The sequence below is a fragment of the Plectropomus leopardus genome, chromosome 2, assembly GCF_026936395.1.
Source record: "Plectropomus leopardus strain MGB_pleo_1.0 chromosome 2, ASM2693639v1, whole genome shotgun sequence".
Lineage (NCBI taxonomy): Eukaryota > Metazoa > Chordata > Actinopteri > Perciformes > Serranidae > Plectropomus > Plectropomus leopardus.
The window spans coordinates 1952280-1976438 of record NC_142177.1 but is presented as its reverse complement, the minus strand read 5'-3'; the positions used below and the strand labels follow the sequence as shown (position 1 = coordinate 1976438).

At 41.2% G+C, this 24159-nt stretch overlaps 1 protein-coding gene across 1 annotated transcript in view; it reads left to right on the top strand.

The window, feature by feature from the left end:
• The window catches only part of LOC148190117 (uncharacterized), a 29200-nt gene extending 10262 nt beyond the window's left edge, over positions 1–18938 (top strand). Inside the window, exons 4-5 of the mRNA XM_088072218.1 lie at positions 18211–18244; positions 18919–18938. Coding sequence (XP_087928344.1) covers positions 18211–18244; positions 18919–18938 — 54 coding nt within the window. The remainder of the gene's footprint in view (positions 1–18210; positions 18245–18918) is intronic.
• Positions 18939–24159: the final 5221 nt, after the last annotated feature.

The window sequence follows — 24159 nt, the reverse complement described above, 5'->3', positions numbered from 1 at the left end:
TCATGCTGCCACAGAAGGTGCCTGACGGGCATCTGTTGTATCATGTGGACACGAAAAGTGGCTTTCTGTGTTGGGATCTTACACTGAAAGCACTGATCAGGTGGAGGTATGTGATAACTTCGGAATGAGAACGGGCTGCACATACAGTTACAACTTACCATTTGTAGCTGGGGCTCAGAGGTAAAGCGGGTCATCCTCTAATCCAAAGGTCAGTGGTTTGATCTCTGGCTCCTCCAGGCAACATGTGGAAGTATCCTTGAGCAAGACACTGACAACCAAACTGTTCCTGATGCTGCGTCACTGGGGTGTGAGTGTCATATGAATGGTTACTGAGTAGCAGGTGGCACCTTGTACAGTAGCCTCGGCCACCAGTGCGTGATGTGTGTGTGAATGGGCGAATGTGACATGTAGTGTTAAAGTGGTCTGAAGACTAGAAAAGCTATACAAGTGCAGTCCCTTTACTATTTACCATTTTACTTCAGAAAACACAGACTTATTATTTGTCAGAAGTTGCTTTAATCGTTTCCTCTTCTCCTTGGAATTTTGTCTCCAAAAACAAATAATTTTTTGGTAACACTTTCAATTATGAAAACATCTATAATTTATGCTTCATTATGATGAGGCATAAATTGTTATAATTGCATAAATGTGTACCAAATATGTACCTCACTTTACTTAACACATACAGTACATGATGCTGCATGGACTGTTACAGCACACTATGAGTCCTTACAACATGTGATTATTGATGTGTGTATAAGTATTTATAGTGCATTATAAGCCTCATCATTCAACCTCTAGTTTATAACTAGTCAAGAACATCCATAAGACCCTTGCCACTTACAGTATAAATAATTATAAGTCAAATCTATAATGGTTTATGACTATTGATATAGTGCAACAATAAGCAATATGTGTGTTTATGAGTGCAGTCATGAAGCATTATGAATGCATAATAATTCACTATGAAAGCCTTCATAATACATTATAGATGTGGACTTAATACTGTAGAGTGCTACCATTTTTTGAAAAAAATATTTGGATGAACTAACTGATTTAACACATGACCACCTGCCTGGATCAGCAGTTTGAGCTGATGCAGCTCATGATGTTGTTGTCTCACAGGACCATGTGAGCTCAGACTGATTCCTGCCAAATAACCATCTATTCACATCTGCTTTCTGATTTGATTTCATTCTTTGGTGAAACCACTCAGCGGAGCACTGCTTGAGCTTTTCTTGTGGTGTGAAGGACAGCTAATGAGAATACCTGAATAGGTCTAGACTTTGAAAAGCTGCACCATTCACACGGCAGCCTTTGACGACTTTTAGTGGGTCAGTCTGAAGAGACGCACAAGCCAAGGAAATGGAATGAAAAGAGACTCGTGCTGGTTTCTCGGAGGAAAAGCGGTGTAAATACAGGATTTGTAAACAAAATGAAAGATGAAACAGTGGCTCCCCCAGTTTGACTCAAGTTCCATTACCAGCCCTTGATGCGATAGTATCCCAACATTATGTTGTGGGTTTAAAGGTTGGAATAAAACTAAGAGCGAGGCGAGAACTGTGTGTTCTTGACAATTCCCCACTCTCTCCCCAAACAGAGATGTGCTGACAGTCGTGCAGCTTGAAATGTAAATAGGTCTGACATTAGTATTCAACCGTCATCCCATACTCTGTTTTTGTGTCTGTGCATGTGTGTGTGTGCGTTTAGGCAAGGGGAGGTAACAGTAGGGAATTGGAGTATTTGATCAGACTCCCCTTGGTTTAGTGTGAATCTCAGTAGCAGGAGTTCATCTGTGGGACAGTCAGCAGCACTGAGCATATCAGCTTCATTGCAGTGTTTGACAGATTTTGGGCATCATGCATATGTGTGTGTGTGCATGTGTGTGTCAGAGCCAGTGTTTGTTTGTGTGAGTGTAATTGCGAACTCCAGCATCTGTCTCCTTGCATGTAGCGCTCCTCCATCCCACACATTCAATACACGAGATATCACTGCGACATGCAAACACTAAGCTGCAAAACTCCTACGCATCCAAGTCAGCTTATGTGTGTGTGCACGTGTGTGTGTGTGGGCATTTTCACGTGTGTGTCTTTCTGGGCTCTTTGTCTGTCACATTCACCGGTAAGTGAACCCTTGTCCCTGAAAGTCCAAATGACACAGTAAACTGTTCCTGTCACCCATAAATCCAGGCAATTATCATGATTGCACGAGCGCGTGCGCACACACACACACACACAAGCAGATGCTTTGTACGCATGAACATTTCCAATGTAGTCTATGTGTGCCAGTGTGTTAATCTGGCACTTTTTATGCCCGTTGGCAGAGAGTGAGGAAGAGCGAAGAGGAGGAGGAGGAGGAGGAGGGGTGTGGGAGTTTTTCAAACTCAAGGCTAGATGTGATCTGTAGCAGCTCTAAAAATCCTTTAAAACTCTTCAAATGAATTCATATCACATCAGCAGGAAAAAAAATGTATCACAACCTTAACACTGGAATTTAACTTGTCTCCAATTTATATGTAAATGTGTTAAAAGATTTAGATTTATTGCATTTTCATTAAACATAGTGTACTACATAAAAAAAACCCAAACCAGACAATAATTAACAAACATAACAAACAAACAAACAAACAAAGAAACAAACAAACAATATTTACAGTCAGTCAAGTTTAGGATTTAGTATTTTTGGAGCTTAACACTTATTAGGTACTAAGTAGTTTAAGTCAGGATATTTGCTGCTACTTAAACTTTAATTTTTTTTAATGTCTCCTGCAAGTCTCCAACTGTATGGAATTATATTACAAAATTTCTTTGGCCAAACAGACCAAAATGAAAATTTGAATTATAAACCAAATCAGACAGCCAGCAGGTTGTGCAGGATATGGATGGATGAGGAACAAACAAAGTAAGTTGTAAATAGCTGACGACGAATAGCTGAAGACATAAATATTATGAAAGTGTGTCAAGTAGCAATTATGAGGTTGTGAGGTAAAGAGAAATCCAATTTAAATGTGGGTAGCAGAGATGATTTGAATGAGCTAAGCGTAATCTAGTTAAATTAGAGACTGTCCTGGTATGAGATGCATGTTAATAAGAGAAGCAGGAAGATTTGAGTTCTCTTATGAGAACCACTGTGTTCAGAAGATGCTTCTGATTATTATCAGGATTATAACGGAATATTATTGAGGATACATGATTTGCAATTATGCAGCAACCCTGTATTCAAGTCACATGGATAGCATTTTGGTTTGGGGCAATGTCAGAGCTGTTATCAGATCATTTCCTCCCTTTAAATAAATGCATGGGTTGAATTTATGATTTTAAATTTCCAAACTCCCTTCTATAGTCTTTCATAGTGACTGTGTGCCAGAAAATGCTTCCCCTGCTAGCAGAGACCCATCAGACACTGTACTCTGCTTTGTTTTTAATGATTGTTATCTGTTATCTATGCAGCTGGACAAACCCATCTGATTCCCAACTCATCAAATATCAACAACTTTTAGACAACTTTTTTCATACCAACTCGTCACATGGTGCTGCTTTGTCATTCGTGCTGTTATGAGGGGCACAGGCTCATGAAGACTATGAATATTAAAAAGAGTTTTAAAAGGCTCTTAAAAAAAGGAAAGGTTTGTAAAAGCTCAATTAAGGCACGTGGTAAGGTGTCAAAAAAATCCAAATCACTTTCAGACGGGAAGTGAATATTGGACTGCAAATACAGATGCTCTGACATCAGATACCGGCCTCCTGAGGCAGATTTAGCTTCGGAATGAAACACAAGGCGGCATCATTTTTTGATGCTCAGAGCAACTGCTAGTATGAAGAGCAAGAGAGTGGGCAATGTGTGAGAGTGCAGTTCATATCCTGTATGAATCCAAAAGGCAACTAAGTTATTTTAAACACAGCATAGTATGCGTTTATGTTTGTTTGCAGAGTTTTTGAAGGTGGAAGAAGCAGGCAGACTGAGGTGAGGCCAAAGCTAGTGGTGAGAGGCTGGAGTTGAAGAAGTTGAGGTGTGACTGAAGCTGGGAAGCTGTTTGGCTTGCAGCACAGGTGGTAAGAGGCTGGGCGGCATGTGGCTGAGGAGCTGGAGAGAGTCACACTGGAAGAATGTTCCCTGAAACCAGTAGTGGAGATGAGCTAACAGCTAAAATGAAAAGACACACAGAGCAGTTTTTTAAGCAGCAAAGTTTTAATTGTCAATTTATTTTTGGGTATTGTTAGGGTTTTGTCTCAATTGCAGTGATTCTACAACATGTACTATTGCCCATACGTTTGTGTATGTATTATGTTTTTTGTTGTATTTTAATACTCTTGCTTTTGTTTATATTCTGCATTTATTTGTACATTAATTTTATGTGTTAACTGATATTTGTTTTGTATTTGTCTCAATTGCAATTGTCCTATGACGTTGTAATACTACCAAATTTGTTTTGTTTGACGTTTGTTTTCACCACTCTTCCTGCTTTTATTTATTCACTTGTTTCATTGATTACTTTAGAAATGAATCTATTTTATTTAATCTAGTACATTTCTTTATTGCCGAGAAAAACTATGCTTGTCATTTATTGTTAAATTAATTTGATGTATTATAACAGTTATTTGTTTTGTTTCTTGATTGCAATACTCCTGTAACAATGTAATATTACCATTATTTTTTTATTTTGTTTGTTGATGTTTTTATTGCTCTCTCTACTTTTATTCATTTTTTTGTTTAACTTATGTATTTATAATTACTCTTTTTCTCTATCTCCGTAATAGATTTGTTTCAATATTATCTGTGTTAAAAGAGGAAATTTAAAATTTTACTACAAATGGTCTTCATTTATTTAATCTAGAGACAGATATTAGTTTCATTAATGTTTTTTTGTATATCTGCAGTGCTGTTCCATATTTGAAAAATATTTTTTTTAAGTTTACAACTCTATCGTCTGTGTTTGTGGAAGGTGTTTTGTATTTTCAGATTACACATTTACATACAGATTGTTGGTTTATTTACACATATAATATTGCGACAAATCTAACTCCATACAAATCTTTTCAAATATAATTTCACATAAGTAATCTGCTAATACAGCTGGTAACTCTCAGATTAGAGCTAGTGAGAGCAGGAAACAGTACATTTGTTGGGGGACTATTTTCAGTGATGGATGAATCCACATTTGGTTCTCTAGTGAGTTTTTGCGGCAGCAGCGGGATGGTGTGTGTCTGAGTAAAATAAATAATATACTAAGTTGTGTGTATTCATAGTAATGAAGGAACACAGCACCCAGTGCAACAGTGTGATTTTTTAATAGTTTTTGGACAACAATGACACTTTTTGGTACAAAGGAAGAAGATAAGGCTTGACACACACTTTACTAAATAAATACTGTAATTGTAAGGAGCTTTTTATTTGATTTTTTGACAATAACTTTAAATAATTGTCAGCTTTTAACCCTTAAAAAACCAGAGCAACTTGACTGGATTCCTTTCAAGAGCATGAAAAGGACAACTTCACAAGAGATGACTCAAAAACTAGCAAGAAAAAAGTAAAAGTTACAAGAACAATTCACACACACAAAAAAATAGCTACAATAAAAGAAAGGGGAAAAAAGAAAAACAAACAAGGAAATGACCTTAACATAATTTTAAATATAAATTATAAACATAGTTTTCAGGACATTTTTCTTCAACTTTTTTTTCTGTGATTATGTTCTGATCAGGCTGCTCATTTCAACATTTTTCCATGTTGTCAAAATAAATCAAACCAATTTTCTCAGATTTCAAAGGGTAAACGCTCGTGGAAGGCATCTGACAGCACAAGAAAACTGATGTCCATCCAGGTTTCAAAGGATTAAGTGTGTGTGTGTGTGTGTGTGTGTGTGTGTGTGCCTCTGGACATCTACCTTTCTATGACTGATTATCACTGTATGTGTTACAAGTCAGCATCTGTGTCAACCAGGGCAGATGGAGACTGTCTACAAACCAGACTGAGGGTAAACAAAAGCGGTTAAACCTGTGTGTGTGTGTGTGTGTGTGTGTGTGTGTGTGCGTGTGCGTTTGTGCGTGTGTGTGTGAAAAGAGTGCAGCGAGCGTGTGCATGCTTAACGCAGCTCCAGTGCCTCTTGATGCTGCATATGTCTCCTCCCCCTCCCATGGTGAGAAGCTCATCATCGGAATAGCTCTCTCCTCTTTCTTTTGCCTCTATCCTTCTTCACTCTCTTTCTCTCTCTCTCTCTCTCTCTCTCTCTCTCTCTCCACACTTGTTGAGGAGCTGTCATCTTTTTCTCTCCCTCCCTCTCCACTTTCTCTTTCTACGCTCTGTCATCTTTCCAGCGTGGCTGCAGGGGCGGATCAAAGCCGGATGGAGGCGGAGGGAGATGGGGGGGCGGGGGGTACAGAGAGAGGAAGAGCAGGATGAAGAGGGAGTATTTCTGTTTTTTCGGGGTGAAAGAGAGGACAGGGAGGCTCTGTGACACACATACAAACCCCCACTGAAATATGCTGCTATAAGGAGCGCTGAGCTGCTGCTGCTGCTGCAGTTCAGCTGAACGTATGCAGACATGAATGACAAAACAATTACAAATGCATGTTGCTGATGAACAGATATGAGGCTGAATATCCACATCACAGCGTATTTAACCAGAGCTGAGGCTTTAAATACAGCTTCTGTCACCTGGTATGATCCTGTGAGAAAGGTTAAATCAGCATGGCTGGCGCTCTTCCAGGCATTATCATTACAGATCTGCTCTCTCCCTTCTCTCTCTTTCAGTCTCTCTCTTTCTTTCTCTCTCTCTCTCTCTCTCTCTCTCTCACACACACACACACACACACACACACACACACACTAGTGATGACTTTTTTACGTTCCCACATGCACACTTAGTGCAGTTTTTTCTTTTTGCCACAAGGTGACAGCGTTGGATGATCTGACCACACGCTGTTAAATTACAGGCACTCATATATTTGACCCAGTAAATCACCTCATGCTGCACCCTGAATGGTTAATCATCTATCTCCGTAACACCATTTTAGACACGTTAATTTCATGATAAATGATGGTACAGGCAGTGGCATGTTCATGTGGCTCATGTTGCAAAATGCATCATTCATTGCTTCCATTTTAGGTTACAGCTGCACTACATTTAACACTTTAACACCTGGATCTCCTTGTGCTTGTGCTTAGATGTTGTTAACTAGCATTAAATCTCTAAAACGTGAGGAAATGGATTTGATTTATTTCAAAAACTTATGAAAAACATAATGATCAACTTGAAAAGAAATGTCCTGCGAACTGCAAACAAATTTCCAGAACATATCAAAGGGTTAAAGGTTCAATAAGACAGTATGACAGTAAGTACATGAGACAGATAATCTGTAAAAAAAAAAAAAATCATGCTCCTCTGCCTCCTTATAGTGCTCCTAATGACATATACAAGAATCCAGTGTGCCTAAACAGCAGCAACCAATCAGAGCCAGGAGGAGCCTCTGACTTGTCTTTACAGTGTACGCTATTGTTGGCAGAGGAGGGGTGGCAGGTTTTTCACTGCTGCTGGTTGCTGCTCATTCATTGTATTTGCAAAGCTCCTGAAACCGGGTGCTGAAGATATTGAGCTTGACTACGACCTGATTGATGGTTGGGTGTTCAACACTTTTGATGAGTGCTGCTTGACAGAAATTCTGCATTTATGATGACACTTTACATCATATTTTATTGTGAAATGTAAGCCTATTCGCACTCCAAACACGTCAAACAGCGCTGCTCTGTCAGTGCTTTCTGCATACAAGCGTGACGCCAAAAGTCACATTCTGTGTCAAACAGGAATGCGGCTGGACGGCAACAGATGAAAACATATTAGGACAGAACCTTTGGCATTGTTATCATACTTTGGCGGCCAGCCGGATGGCACAGGGCGCGTCTACATGCAATGCGCACAGGGAGCTGAACGAGAACGATTCTACACCTTACCATGTGCCTCTTTTGCCTAAACCCAGTCGTCTGTGATTTGTTACCTAATCCCAACCATTGTGATGGTCCACACTGTTGCGTAAAAATAAGCACTGTGCTGCTTCATCCCACCATGTGCATTTGTTGACATCACAGTAACAACATCCTGGAGCATAAACAGCTGATGCAGAAGGATACCAAAAATGTCATGAGTCGACACAGGTCACTAACAGAGCGGCAATATGTAATGAGTTGGGATGAGAATGTGTTGGAAATGTGACTGTCTCTTTTCTTGAGATAGTAAATTACAATCCACACTGACTCTGAGCTGCATTCAGCATCTCTGTCCACAGAAGCAGTCATCCGTCAGCTGCAGCTCCTGCAGTGCTAAAAAAAAATTGAAGTCAGCAGCAACAACAACAAAAGGAAAGAAAGACAGAAATGACCTGGAAATGTGCTGAAAATTAAATATATATATATTAATGTATATGTTTTTAAATATATAAAATTTGAATAATTATAAATATAATTTTCTGCAAAATTTCCATATTTATTTATTGATTCATTTCCCAATTTACAGGTCATATTCTTGTGACCTTTTACCATTTTCTTGCAATTTGTGGAATATTTCTCACCAGGTGGGTCATTGCTGTTCTCCACCATGCTATTTTTTCAAAGAAATCAAACCAATTTGCTAAGGTTTCAAGGAGTTAAACAGCTTTTGAAAAGTGTCTGAATGGAGCACAAGAAAACTGATGTTCCAGGTTTCAAAGGGTTAATGTATCACATTTGGCTTTCAGCGCAAGAAAAAACGACACAACAGATCAGATCAGTGCAAATATCACAGAAAATACAATTTAGGAAGAAATTAGTGAGAAGAAGAATAGGAAACATTAAGTAAGAACTTAGAACAGCTAAAACTGGAAAGTAGAATGGGTTAAAATAATTTGATAATAAGACACACTGTCTTTTTGGTATGTACAAAGGGTGATAATTGGTGACTGAGAGCAAATTAAGCAATTTTTCTGCAAGTACTAAAAATAAATGTTTGAATGGGTTGCACCAGGCGCTGAAATAAAAGCAGCTTTAACTCTTTGTTTAAGGGGTTGCAGATGTCAGGGCCATTATGTTTGCTAATATCTAGACTCCGGTTATTTAACAATTTTATTTTTGACCCTTACATTACTACACACTCACTGCTGGACTCAGTCAAAGATTTGTAAAATAGAGTCATCACCTCTCAGTCAGATGGAAAAACACGGTCTGGTTAGATTTATTTAATTTAATTTACTCTGATTTCATTGTATTTAATTTAATTTCATTGTATTTTGTTTTATTTTATTTTATTATTTATTTTAAATTTTATCTTTCTTTAAATCTATGTTGGGCAGCACGGTGGCTTTGTGGTTAGCACTGTTGCCTCACAGCAAGGGGGTCTCTGGTTCGAATCCTGGTTGGAACGGTGTTTGGTCCGGGCGGGGCCCTTCTGTGTGGAGTTTGCATGTTCTCCCTGTGTCTGCGTGGGTTCTCTCCAGGGTCTCCGGCTTCCTCCCACAGTCCAAAGACATGCAGCTCAGGTTTGTGACTCTAAATTGCCCTGAGGTGTGACTGTGAGCGTGAGAGGTTATATGTGATAGACCTGCGATGGTCTGGCGAACTGTCCAGGGTGTACCCCACCTTCCGCCCGATGACAGCTGGGATTGGTTTCAGCCCCCGCAACCCTTACGAGGACAAGCGGTTACAGAAAATGACTGACTGACTAAATCTATGTTTTTATGACACCCTTGCCCTTGCCAGTGATTGTTTTATAGGCTGCTAATAATTTTTTGCAACATCTACTTTTTGTGATGATGGGAGTGTACTTGGAGGGATGTGATGCTCTGATATAATACAACAAGTAGTTCTAACCAAGCAATCTGATTGGTCCTTCACATTTCGAATGTGCACTAGTTTGCACAACAGCACACCTTCTTCATCACTGAAAGAATTTCCACCATTTCTTCACCCTCAACTCACACTGACAGACTCGTCCACAGATGAAATGATAGGCCTGTCTCCATGCTGACTCCTGCAGCTCAAAATTTTCCAACCTGTTTTCAATGCAAATCAAGTTGTTTCAAGAATTTCCTAAAATCACTTTCATTATTTGATAACACAAAGCACACACTTTACTCCTTCCTGTTTCACCATCAGGTTCAGTCAGGTTATATTCAAAACAGGTTGAAATAATCATATATTATGCTGTTATGGGCTGCATCTCAACCTGACGCTGTCCTGTCGCATATAATGCACATGCGACAGGTGTCGCCTGGCTGTCTGCCAGTATATCATAATACTGCGACTCGTTCTGTCCAGCTGCGTTCTCAGCTGATGCCATCCAGTGGTGTATCATGCTGAAGCAAAAGGTGCCTTTTGGTGTCGGTATCTGAAAGTAGTGACAAAACAGTGGTATTTAATGATTTTGAAGTGAAGTCATGAAGTGCACAATGCCAAAAAGCACCTTGATGTGTACATGAAATGCCAGGGGATGGCGTCAGAGAGCAGCTGGACAGAACTGGTCATGGTGTTATTATATACCCGTGGTGGGGGATGGGATAGCTAAAATATAATATGAACATGGACATGGAAGTCCACTGACAAAGCTGCAACATGTAACGAATTTATGATGAGAATGTGTTGATCATTTTAGCTTGTTTAGAGTCAATTCTGAGTTACCTATGAACCTGCATGTCTTTGGACTGTGGAAGGAAGTCGGAGAGCCCAGAGAAAACCCACGCTGACACAGGTCGCTTAAGCTGGTTTGGACCCAGACCTCTCTTGCTGTGAGGTGCTAACCACTGCACCACCCTGCTGCCGTTTTAATTTTTTTAACTGACCAAAAAACCTGACAAAATGACCATGCTCAACTGATGAGTTTGTGTCTTCTGACAAACAGGGACTCGAAAGAAGAGTGCATTATTTGATTGCAGCTCAAAACCCCTCATTCACATGAATCACACTAACTCTGACCTTGTTGCATGAATGCTCACACAGGCACATGGTGCAGTGGAGTATATTTTTATTATATTTTATCTTTATTGAATTTTTTAAAGTACAGTTGTTACTTCTAACAAATAGGTAGAGTAGGTATAATTTACGGGGCTATCATCAGGCGGACAAAGCAGGGCTGACACATATAACCTCTCACGCTCACAGTCACACCTAAGGGCAATTAAGAGTAACCAATCAACCTGACCTGCATGTCTTTGGAATGTGGGAGGAAGCCGGAGACCCTGGAGAGAACCCATGCAGACACGGGGAGAACATGCAAAGTCCGCACAGAAAGGCCCTGTTCCAACCAGGTTTCCAACCAGGGACCCTCTTGCTGTGAGGCAACAGCACTAACCACGATGCCACCATGCCACCCACATTCTGAGTCCAAGAATATTTATTAACATGGGCACAAAAGTCTGACAAATGTGAACAGTCTTTGGCGATTAGATCATGATGTCATATATTTTAACTTGGGTGGCAAGGCTGTAGCACAAGAGGGAACCCCTCTGTAGAGTCTAGATTCAGCTGCTGGTGGATGATGAAGAGGGTGCAAAGGATCTGGCTGTGATGAGGAGCAGACAGTTGATGAGCTCGACCCAGGCTCTGGATATAATGACTGGAGGTGAACAGGGTGGAGGAGAGCGCTGAGTTTCTGTCTAAGTGACAGCGGGCAGCAGCAGAGAAGAGAGCAGATTTGAAGTTTGACAGCAGCAACAAAACTGGCTGATAGAGATCACGGCAAAATGTGATTGGTTTAACTGAAAAACACCCATAATGAGCTGATTGGAAGAAGTGGGAGGAATTAAATAAGAGAGAGAGAGAGAACTTTGAATGAATGACGCATTAAAACAGCTTTCCTGATTGAACTTATGCTGAACTTCGTGACAAAAATACAGTTATGGTACATAGATGTCAGTGTTTCTCTAAATGGACACACCCACTGGGTAAGGTGGACCTCTGCCTATTTTTCAACACAGAAGGAATTGTATATTTAAATGGAACTTCATCAAGAAAATAGGTCCAGAACAACCAATGATTTTTTCTTAAAAACCTTTATTCACTATTTAATGCATACATAAGCAAACACAAAGTCAATAAAGTGTTGATACTAGATTGGGTATTGGATAAAAATTAAGAGAGCAGCAATAATGTCTGTGTTTTTGTTTACATGCTGCATGTGTTTTTATGTTTTATGTTGATTGTGGCAGACCCCTTGTGGATTAATAAAGCAAATCCTATGTTACCCTATCCTATCCTATCCTATCCTCCTCAGTTTGGAGTGTCAGGGCCTTAAGAGGAGGGATGAGAGTTAATCAAACAGTCTGTAGTCTCTTCTTTGGGCTAATGAATCACAATCAACATGTTAGTATAGGCAGGTGGAAAGAGACTCATAACTGTACAAAATCATACAAAAATTGTGATAGTGATAAGGCAACCAGATCGTGTAGGGGGAAAAAGACAAAGCAAGAACAGAAAGAAACAGAAATTATTTAAGAAGTGCTGGATTATTTACACAATATCATAATATGTGTATTATTAACATGATATAAATGTCAGTTATCCTCACATCAACCTGAGCCTGCAGTCCTTTTCAGCCCATGAAAAGTTATATTGAGATGTCAGTGTACAGTATTTTATTGTATAAAAAGAGTGAACCATGGAATATATTGGGTAAATTATCAGAAATTACTTGTGTAAGATATCAATTAGCAGGGGTGTAAAAAATTAAAGTGCAGGAAGTGCAGTTGTACTGGGCCCTGTGGAGTGGGGAGTGGGGCCCATAAAGAATATTAAGGGGAACTGGCTCTTGCAAGTGATGCAGAATGCCACCTCAAAAATACAACCGTTTTCTTTTTCTTTTTTCTATAAAATACTCAGTGAGAATCTTATTATATTTTTATTCTACGTAAGAAAAAAACAAGAACAAAACAACTATCAAAATGAATTAATCATTTCATATTATTTTTTGCTACTTTTGTTATAATCATATTTTAAAAAGATGGCTGGGAACAATGTGCAGTATGTTATCGCTGTCCAGTGTAAGGTCTCTAATCCATTAGTGTTATTTCTTGATCCTGTCATTGTTTTTTATTTATGTCAGTGTACTGTGTGTCATGTTATTCCTGATCTTAAGGTTTTCTTGTATCATTGTTTTTCATTAGACAGTTTTACAAAATACACATGTAGATTCAGTTCCACATAAGTAATGTGGGATCCTGTTGTGACACCACCTATCCAGTTCCCTCCTTATGAAGCTGAAGGTCATCCCAGCATGCACTGGGTAAGGGGCGTAGTACAACCAGTCTACACACAGCTAATACAATTTACATAGTTAAAAGGTTTATCCAATGAAGTAAATCTGACCACACGTGTCCAGGTGTGCGACAGTGACAGAATGGCAGATAGAGACCAGAGGTGAACCGCTGTGAGCTCTCTATCTGACACAAACACCTGAGCTCAGGCTCATCCACAGAGCGGGAAACCAAAGTTTTCCAAGACTTGGTTGGGGGAACAAAGAGGTACATAGTTCCAGTAAGGACTGCTGCTGTTGAGGATTGGCCTGCAGCTCTCTCCAGGCTTCCTGTGGCAACCTGCTCACCACTGGCATCCAGCAATAAAGCTGTCACACTGTCTGACAGCTACACTGCTGAAAACGCACACACTGCTGCTGCTGCTGCTGCGAGAAGAAACAGAGAGTTAAAGAGGTACAATGTGAGCATCACGGCTTGCTTATAGTCAGTTTTTGCTCATTATCTAATATTCAGCCTACACTGTTTTACACTGTCCCCTGGTGGGAGATGCATTATTAAAACTGTGATTACTTGATTGCCTTGAAAACTGATTGCTATACATGCGGTGGATGCTGTATGCTGTGAGCTGTCTTTGATTGTGCGTGGCAGCGCAGGACTTCTGTCGTGCTGTGTAACTAATTATAAATGACCTCCTCTGCACATCTCATCTTTTCTCTGTGTGTGTGAATTCGTTTGTGTGTGCATGGCTGTGGTGGTGGTTACCTAAGGAGCACGATAGGTAGGTCAAGGTTAAAAATGAAGAGGACATTAACATGTCTTTGCCATCTCTCTCTCCACATAAAACCATTAACGTCTCAAATGATAACCATGACAATAACTCCACTCTATAACCCATAATGGTGTCTGTTCCTGCTGTTGGCTGAAACTTCTTACAGAGTGCTATCTATCACATTTTACATTCTGCCCACTCTTATTCCTCAACTTAATGTTACAGCGGGTGTACTCGAAAGCTCTTCATGGGCCCAGTCAGTCAGAGTACGACTACAAGGACACACAGTGTAATAATGAGAAGTATTTAGGCCGGGCAATATTGACTAAGTCAAGTATAATGATATAGTTGATTAAATAACTCAGCATTGCTAATGGGATAATATTTTCTAGTTGAAAATGCTTTAAGTTAAAGTTATACTCTTTACTGTACTCACAGTGTTGCTGAAATGTTTATATCTTATTATCTTATTCCTACTGTTTATGCAAAACATGCATGTATGGTGGGAATACTTAACTTGTTTTGCTTGGGGGCCACTTTTGCAAAATGACAGGTCAGAGGCCAGTCGCAGCAGCCTCAGACGTGTTTCTTGGATTTTAGCATATTTGGATTTTAAGACATTTCAAGGATTTTAGGACATTTCTGGGATTTTGGGACATTTCTAGGATTTAAAGGAATTTCTAAGATTTATTGACATTTCAAGGACTTTAGAGGGGGATTGTGGGGGATCCTCCACTGGCACATTTTTTATGAACAGCCTATTTTAATGCTATTTTTTGCACTCTGGCACTTAAAAACAATTCCCAGTATGATTTTTGTTATTGTAAATTCTAAACTATTTTTATTCCGTAAATTAAGTATCACTTGTCTGTGTCATAAGCTTTAGGCCCACAGTATGTTGGTGCAATTTGCTGTCCAGAGTCTGATTCCAACTTTCCCCCTGAAAGTTGTATGAAACCTACGCACTTTCTGGAAAGTTATTTTTCAAACCAACATTTTTGTTTTACCTCAGCTCAAGGCCATGCTACTTTGGAAATATCCTTTGCAGATAACCTGCTGCTGCCCTGCTCCCACTGCCCATTTAGTCAGAGGAAGAATCTGGATGTCAAAGGATTCATAAGTAAGGGATAATGCCCGACGAGGTGTCCATTATCAGGAATTAAAGGCCGACTGGGAGGCATGAACTGTTCGACCGCAGAGGCCATTAATTCCTGATTATGGATACTTCGAAGGGCATTATCCCTCTCATACCAAAGTCACTTGCCGAAGAAAAAAAAGGTATATATATTTAGATTTCCGTGTGGTTTGCAATCAAAATATTCGTTTTTTTTTAAAGGCCATGGCTCGGTTTCCCAGCAACATCTAACACATTCTCATCCCAAGTCATCACATGTTGCTGCTTTGCAGTGGACTTCCGTATCTACACATTACGCTCTCTGTGTCTGTTATTTATGCTCTGGGATGCTGCCTACATAATATGAACATAAGCACATGATGGGATGACACTGCATGTGGTTTTATTTACAAAACACATCCACATGGCAATCAATACCAGAATGCCAACACATGCACATGCTGTTATGGATGGTTAGGATTAGGGGAAGGAGCCACATTGTAAGGCACATTGTACGCATGAAGGTCTGGGGTCTGTACCACCCCTCCTGCCCGGCATCCTCGCACACATTATATTATGTGCTGGCAGAGTTTCAACCTGACGTTGTTCTGTGGCATATCATGCAGACACAGCAAGTGCCGTCCATCTGTCCGCCGACCCGGCTGTGTTCTCACCTCATAGTGGTAATCATACAGAAGCAAAAGTTGGCTTTTGGCATTGGAATCTTACATCAAAAGCACTGTCAGAGTGGCAGTATCTACCACATGTTCTCACTCTAAGCTCGTCACATGATGCAGCTCTGTCAGGACCTGCCTGTCTGCCAGCATATGCTGCTGATTCTGTCCAGCTGTATTCTCAAGCGATGCGGTCCATCTGCGTTGCATGTGGATGTGCCTGCTGCCTTTGACCATCCGACAGAGTACAATTCCAACGCCAGTGGTTCTGTCCGACCACATTATCATCTGATGCCTTCTGTGCGTGCTGCAGGTGAAGCGGAAGGTGTCTTTTGGCGCCACACTTGTATGTTGTAAGCACTGACAGAGCAGTGCTATTTAAAGAATTTAGAATGAGAACCTGCTGGGCCGAAAGCTAACGTTATGCTAGCAAGACTCAAAGTCCGTAACAAACAGTAGCCCAGATATAATTTGGCAGTATGCTTAACAACAAGACAAGCTTGCTATCCAGCAATCTCATGGTCCCCAAATCAATATCAAGATCTTCATGAACAAACATTACATCATGATTGTGTTTCTGTTGCTCTGGTCACTTATGTTAGGCACACATTAATACATGGTAGCCAACGTATTAATTTAGAGCGATAAATGGACACTGTCACTGGAACTACTTAGCAGGTGTGCTATATTGGCTTTTTTAATTCAATGTCAATTCAGTCTTATTTGTAAAGTTCATTATCACAAAACACAGTTTGCCTCAGAGGGCTTTACAGCATATGACATCCCTCTGCCCTTAGACCCTCATGTTGTCTCAGGAAAAACTCCCCAAAAAATCCCTGTAATGGGGTAAAAAAATGGTAGAAACCTCAGGAAGAGCGACTGAGGAGGATGGACAGACGTGCAATAGATGTCATAAATAACAATTAAATTACAGTAATGACATAAAGGAAAGAGAAAGAGCGAGAGAAAGTGAGAGGGGGAGAGAAGCACAGCAATAATGGTAACAATAGCATATCATATCACAAAAGCGTTAGACCTAAAATTACTAAATGCACTCTATGATAACGTAATGTTAAGTAAAAATATCGTAGGTGTTGATAAGAGTCCCATGCATTTATTAATAGTGGAGGCAAGATGCATAATAATGGAAGTAGAAGGTTGCGTTGGGCAGGATCATGGCATCTGCGCAACCAGGGCTCACGACACAGGCGCAGCCTCAGACAGGACCACAGCAACAGCACAACCAAGACCATGATCAAGGCAAACTGCAGGTGTAGCCATAGCATGAGCACAGCCAAAGGCAGGGTCACAGCATCACCACAGCCATCACCACGATCCAGGCACAGCCAAGATCCGGGAAAACAATGAAACAAGGGACCACGAATGCTCCGGAGAGGCATCCAGGTTAGCGTAATGCAGTATAAAGACAAGAGCATTTGCAGATGGAGGGAGCAAGAGAGGGAAAAAGGAGCTTAGTGTATCCTAGATAGTCCCCCAGCAGATTAAACCTATGTCAGCCTAACTAGGAGCTGGCAGCCTGAGCCAGCCATAATTATAAGCTTTATCAAAGAGGAAGGTAATAAGTCTACCCTTAAAAGTAGAGTAGTGACCAAACCTGGAAGATGGTTTCTATAAAAGAGCAGCGTGGTAACCGAAGGCTCTGGCTCCCATCCTACATTTGGAGACTTTGGGACCACAAAGAGCAAACTTATTGTGGAAAATAAAAACAATCACAGGTTTCTTTTCAACACTGTAGCTAGGCTGACTCAGAGTCACAGCTCTTTAGAGCCTTGTATTCCTTTGACCCTCAGCAGTGATGACTTTATGAGTTTCTTTAATGACAAAATTATAACTATTAGAGATAAATTCCATCACCTCTTGCCCTTAACCGACCTGACCTCAGACACAGGTAGCTTGGATATGGCAGCATGGCCTGAAATTCTTTTGGACTGTTTTTCCCCATTGACTTTAAATCATACTCATTAGATCGTTCCCAGTTTGTTTACATCAATGATCAATCCTATGTGGATACTAAGATCAGCTTCGGCGTGCCACAAGGTTCTGTGCTTGGACCAATCCTTTTCACTTTATATATGCTTCCCCTAGGCAACATAATTAGAAATCACTCTGTAAATTTCCATTGTTATGCTGATGATACGCAACTGTATGTGATGGGTGGAGCTAATGTAGTATGTTTGCTCCACCTTTATAATCACTCAGATTGAAGACAGGTGATACATGTTGACTTCCTGGTTAGTCGCCCCGGTAAAGAGTTTTGTCTTGCTTGATGGCACTTTAGCCTCGCCTGTTCCTGCTGTAGTGTTGCTGTGGAAGGAGATTCTTGCGTCCAAGGTAAAGAAAGTTATCCGTTTTTGGTCACTCTGTAGTTATTACTTTTTTTTACATGGCGTTTGAACAGTGTTTCCCTTGGTGTCTCTGTAGGTGTCGTCTGCAGTCAGACCACAGCTAGCTGCAGGTAGCATTAGCTCTCTCATAATTGCAACGTGTATGCATGTGTGTATGTCCGCAAACCATATGATTGTGTTGTGCACCGCAGCTTGTAAACCTAGAGATATGCCACCCTTGATGTTTTTTATTGCTTTGTTTGTTTTTTTATGTATATTGTAGCTAACAGTGCATGCCTCTTAAAATAGGAATGAGGAAAATAATGCTAACCTCCTGACCTAGTTTTGCTCAAATGACTGAAGGTAATACCTTTACATATTCCTTGTGGGTGTTTCTTTTTGTAAATATTTCAAATTGGTAATATTGTATTTACTACAAAAGGGGGCTTTTGTTTATTTTGTTGCAGACCAACTTTTGTCTTTGCTGGTATAAGAGTATCTCTTTTACATTTTTTTGGGAGGCTTTTCTGGCTGCATTGTGTATATTTTTTGTTATTTTGCTTGCCAAGTAACAGGGTGCTGGGTGGCTTTATATCTACAGGTGGTTGGTCGCTGGGTGGAGGTTTCACTTTTCATGGGCCTTCTATCACATGCCATTCTGCTATATCTTTCTAACCCCTGTCTGTTGTTTGGATTTAGACGTGTGTGTGTGTGTGTGTGTGTGAGTGTGTGTGTGTGTGTGTGTGGATAGGCTGTATTGTTAGATTGTAGTGTTTCTTAAACCTGCATGTGTTACACCACTCAGACGACAACGACGAGGTGTAGGAATAGTTCACTATTTATTCTTCACCAGCAGCACAGAAAACATGCAAGTCACGAGCACCGGGCACACACCTTCGACCAAACGAGGCTCCGTCTAACAACTGAAAACAAACTCTGCTTATTCTACTACTTCACTAGTAGTCATTCACCACTTACTATTTAACTCTGCCCCCTGCTGGCGAAAGTAATTATAGCTTCTTACACAAAAGAACTAGAAATAAATGCATATTGCTGAATGAAATGTTACCTCAAATAATAGGGAATGCACTATACAAAAAAAAAGATTTTTTTCCCAAGTGCTACACATGTGTTTTGTTTGCTTTGCAGTGAGTGTAAGCTACAATGTGTGTGGTGTTTGCATCCACACAATACTGGTGGTGGTCCCTGGCTCCCTCCCCCTGTACTGGTATGATCAATTTAGTGACATGTATTAATATTTTTAATGACATGTATTTGTAGTAAACAGGTATCTATCTTAACTTGAACCAGTGAAAATTAGTACATGTATTTGTTACTTCGAGGCTGGATTACTGTAACTCCCTATTATCCGGTTGCCCCAACAAATCTCTTAGGTCTCTCCAAAAGGTGCCGAATGCTGCTGTACGGGAACCAAGAAAAGATATCATATTTCTCCTGTTTTAGCTTCTTTGCTCTGGCTCCCTGTAAGATCCAGAATTGAATTTAAAATCCTCTTCCTTACTTACAAAGCTCTAAATGGTCAGGCTCCATCCTATCTATTGCGGCTCATAGTTCCCTACCAACCCTCAAGATCACTGCGCTCTGAAAATGTGGAGTTTCTTGTGGTTCCCAAAGTCTCCAAAAGTAGGATGAGAGCCAGAGCCTTCACTTACCACGCTGCTCTTTTATGGAACCATCTTCCAATTTCGGCCAGGGAGGCAGACACTGTTTCCTACTTTAAGGGTTGACTTAAGACTTTTCTCTTTGATAAAGCTTATAATTAGGGCTGGCACAGGTTGCCTGGACCAGCCCCTAGTTAGGCCGACATAGGTTTAATCTGCTGGGGGACTATCTAGGATACACTAAGCTCCTTTTTTCTTCTCTTGCTTCCTCCATCTGCAAACACTCATGTCTGTTTACTGCATTCCTGCTCACTTGTTTCCTAGTTTTCCCAGATCCTGCCTGCAATCTTGGCTGTGCCTGATTGTGATGATAGCTGTGACCCTGCCTTTGGTCGTGCTTGTGCTGTGGCTGCATTGATACTGCACCTCCGGCTCGCCTTGATCGTGGTCTTGGTTTAGCCATTGCAGCGGTCCTGTCTGAAGCTGTCTGTGTTGTGGGTCCTGGTTGCAGCAATGCCTCGATCTTGTTTGGCACGTTATTATCAGTCACGACCTCCACTATCAATATAAGCATGGGACTTTTATCAACACACACAATATTTGCACATAACATCACATGCTGTCATAGAGTGCATTTAGTAATTTTACACCTATCACTATTGTAATATGACATGTGTAGCACTTGGGAAAAAAATATTTTTTTTGTATAGTGCATTCCCTATTATTTGAGGTAACATTTCATTCAGCAATATGCATTTATTTCTAGTTCTTTTGTGTAAGAAGTTATAATTACTTTCGCCAGCAGGGGGCAGAGTTAAATAGTAAGTGGTGAATGACTACTAGTGAAGTAGTAGAATAAGCAGAGTTTGTTTTCAGTTGTTGACGGAGCCCTGCTTGGTCGAAGGTGTGTGCCCGGTGCTCGTGGACTTGCATGTTTTCTGTGCTGCTGGTGAAGAATAAATAGTGAACTATTCCTACACCTCTCGTCAAGTTGTCGCCTGAGTGGTGTAACAATTTGGAGGTTCCACCGAGATAAAGATGGATATTACTTAACGGCAGAGGACTTTTCAACTCTGGAAGAACACGGTAAAGTCGGATATGTGCGCCAACAGCTTAGTCAATCTGCGAGCTAACGCTAGCTACAGGTAACAGTTGAAGTATAGCTAGAGTGACACCGTTCCGCTTTTGTTGTTTTTCCAAGTGTTGGCGCAGGTTGAAAACGCGGATATGCAAGATGTCGGAGCACCGAGAAGAGTTTCTGCTGAAATAGAAACTAAATTGTTTGGACTAAATGTGAAACAATTGCACCGAAGTCTGTGAGTATTGTAAAATTGCTGAAAGACTCTGAGGACATTAAAGACAAGACTACCGCGGCGCTGGTTACACATAGTAAAGTTTTAGAACGTGAGGAGCTTTTGGAGAGGGAAGACGAAGGCATGACTGTGCTTCTGGAACTGAACGACGACTGACGCTTCATGGAGAACCCAGCGGGCCCCGACGACGCTGGAGCGGGCGCCATTCTTCTCTTCACCTGCTGCCGACGAGGAGGAGGAGACGGGCGCGCCTAGCTCAACCGTGTCGGGACGACAGCAGGAGATTCTTACACCGCCATCGCTGAGACACAGGTCGTCCGGGAGACGGCGCGGGATGAGGCAACTCCAAGCAGAGGCAGAGACTCCATTAGCAACAACTGCTGGCCTTCCAGTGGCTTCAGAAAGGACTTCAGGATAAACGACATATTGGTGAGTCAACTCAAAAGACACTCTGAGCTTTAGCAGCCTTGAACACCAGATCGAAGTGGTATAAGGAAAGGCTATCCAGAAGTGGAAATCATGGAGGCTGTGATACGTGCTGTTAATCCTGGCTTGAAACTGAGGAGCTATTTAGAGGGGAAATAGAGTCACCCCTAGCCACTCTCAGACAAATCTTAAGAGCCCACTATGCAGAAAAAGGATGCAACTGTACTGTACCAACAACTGACAAAGCTGTACAGGGGCCTGGTGAAAGTGCACTTGACTTTCTGGTGCGAGTTCTTGACTCAAGGCCAAAGGGTCCTGTTTGCATCTGAACGCGTTCAGTCTGGCCTGAAATATAACAAAGAGCTAGTTCATAGCCAATGTTCTCAGTCCATCAATGACAGGCTTGTCAAATGATAACATAAGAATAGAGATGAGGATGTATCTTCAGGATGAGAATAGTAGTGATGAGTTTCTGCAAAAAATGCAGATCGCCCAATACAACGGAAAATGAAAGGGCTCAAAAGATTAAAGCTACAACTAAAGCAACTCACAGGGCAAGTTTGAGCACAGGAGAGAAGTGGTGATGAAAATGACCCTTCAACAACCAAAGTTTCTACAAACCTAACAAACCGATTAAAGATAACCCCTATTTACAAAAATGGAGGAGAGCAACACAGCAATTAGGGAGCTCACAGGTCAAGTAGCTGCCCCTTGTGCAAACTGTCCAGCGTGGGAGAAAACTGTTGATGACGATCAAAACCAAAACTCAAGTCAATGCTTTTAAGAGACCAAAGAGACAATGTGTAGCATGTCAGCAAGACAAAAGGACTGTAGCCATTGTTTTAAGTGTGGCAGTGACACACATTGGGCAAGAGGGTGCAGAGTGGAGGGCAGTCAAAAGTTGTTGGGAAACTTGAAGAGGTTGTGACAGAGGGACGTGCCATGACCTCAGAGTTAAAGTCCCAAAATGACTCAAAGCTGAACCTCAAACACAGCCTGTAAACTTGTGCACAGTGAAGGGGAAAGGAAAAACTGCCCACTCATCACCCCCCAGCACCTTCAAAGTCAAATGTGAAACTCAAAAGAGACAAACCTCTCACCCAAACAATCCTGGTCCAAAACACAAGAGAGTGGCACAGCTAGTAGGCAAAAAGTGTCTTGTCTGGTGCAAATGAACAGTGTTAAGACTCAAGCCTTGGGACACGGGAGCCCAAGTGTCCATTATGAGGAGACATGGAAGTCCCAAACTTACCTGATGCAAGAATCCATCCAATCAGTGACCTGTTAAGTGATGATGAACTGCTGGACTTAAGAGCTGCAAACGGTGCACAGAAACTCTTTCAGGGCTGGGTCCCAGTTAGTTTCAGTCTGTGTGATCCAAAATCCAAACAGGCAAGGTCTGATGAAATACTAGTTCCAGTACTAGTGAGCAGGGACATACTGCAGAGGCCCATAATAGGGTTTAATGCCATTGAGGAAATGCTAATAAACGGAGAGAGAACCAGGTTCAGCCTAGTGAAAGCATAGCCTTGCTTCAGAAATTCACTGAAACTAGGATCAGGAAAGGCAGAAGCTTTGCTAAACGCTCATTCAGGGAACTACAAATGAAAAATGTTACTTACCTTGTCCCAACAGGACGCACGCTGTAGTTCCAGGGGACAAATAAAGTGTATTACCTGCCCTGTCCAAACAGACCTCAAAGTGAAAAACTGAAATGCTCTTTTGAACCAGAGGGAGAACTTGTCATTGACGAAGGACTCAAAATCACTCTGTCAACTCATAAATGTTTCTTTTGCTCCTCGCGTAAAGTTAATACATTTATGTGAGAAACACCTGCAACATGACATCACTATGCCAAGTAAAACTGTGATAGGGAGCATTCAGAGAATAACAGACTGTTACCTGGTGCACCCAGAGGAACACATGGTTAACTCTGTGGTTGCAGAAAGTTCTCAGGCCCCATCATGCTCTACCAAGGGATCGTCTGAAGGTGATCCCCAAGACAAACATTTTGATCCACCTGTCAACCTGGACCACTTGACCATCGAACAACAGGCGGTGGTCAAACAAATGCTCAGGGATGAATCAGGAGCATTTGCCAGACACAAAGATGATGTAGGCTTCATCAAAAACTTAAAATGGACATTAAGCTAACTGATGAGGTCCCAGTAGCCAAAACATACAATGCTATACTCGTCCATTGTATGATGAGGTCAAAACCACATCCAGGACTTGTTAAACAAAGACTTCATCCGCAATCCACCTCCCCCATATGCAGCTGCAGTGGTTTGCGTGAGAAAGAGAGACGGAGCCCAAGGCTCTGTATTGACTACAGGGGGCTCAACAAAAGACAGTCCCAGATAGGCACCCCATACCACGACATACAGGAGATACTTGATGGTCTTGGTGGAAATGCTTGGTTCAGCGTACTGGACCAAGGCAAAGTTTATCATCAGGGGAGGTTAGTGAGGACTCAAGGAAATTCACAGCCTTCACTACCCCATGGGGCTGTATGAATGGAACAGAATTCCATTTGGACTCACAAACGCACCATCAGCTTTTCAACGTAGTATGGAAGAGAGCCTGAGGGCCCAAGAGACAAAATATGCATTCCATACTTAGACGATGTTTTAGTCTACAGTAAAACATTCACACAGCATGTTGAGGATGTGAGAGCTGTCCTCA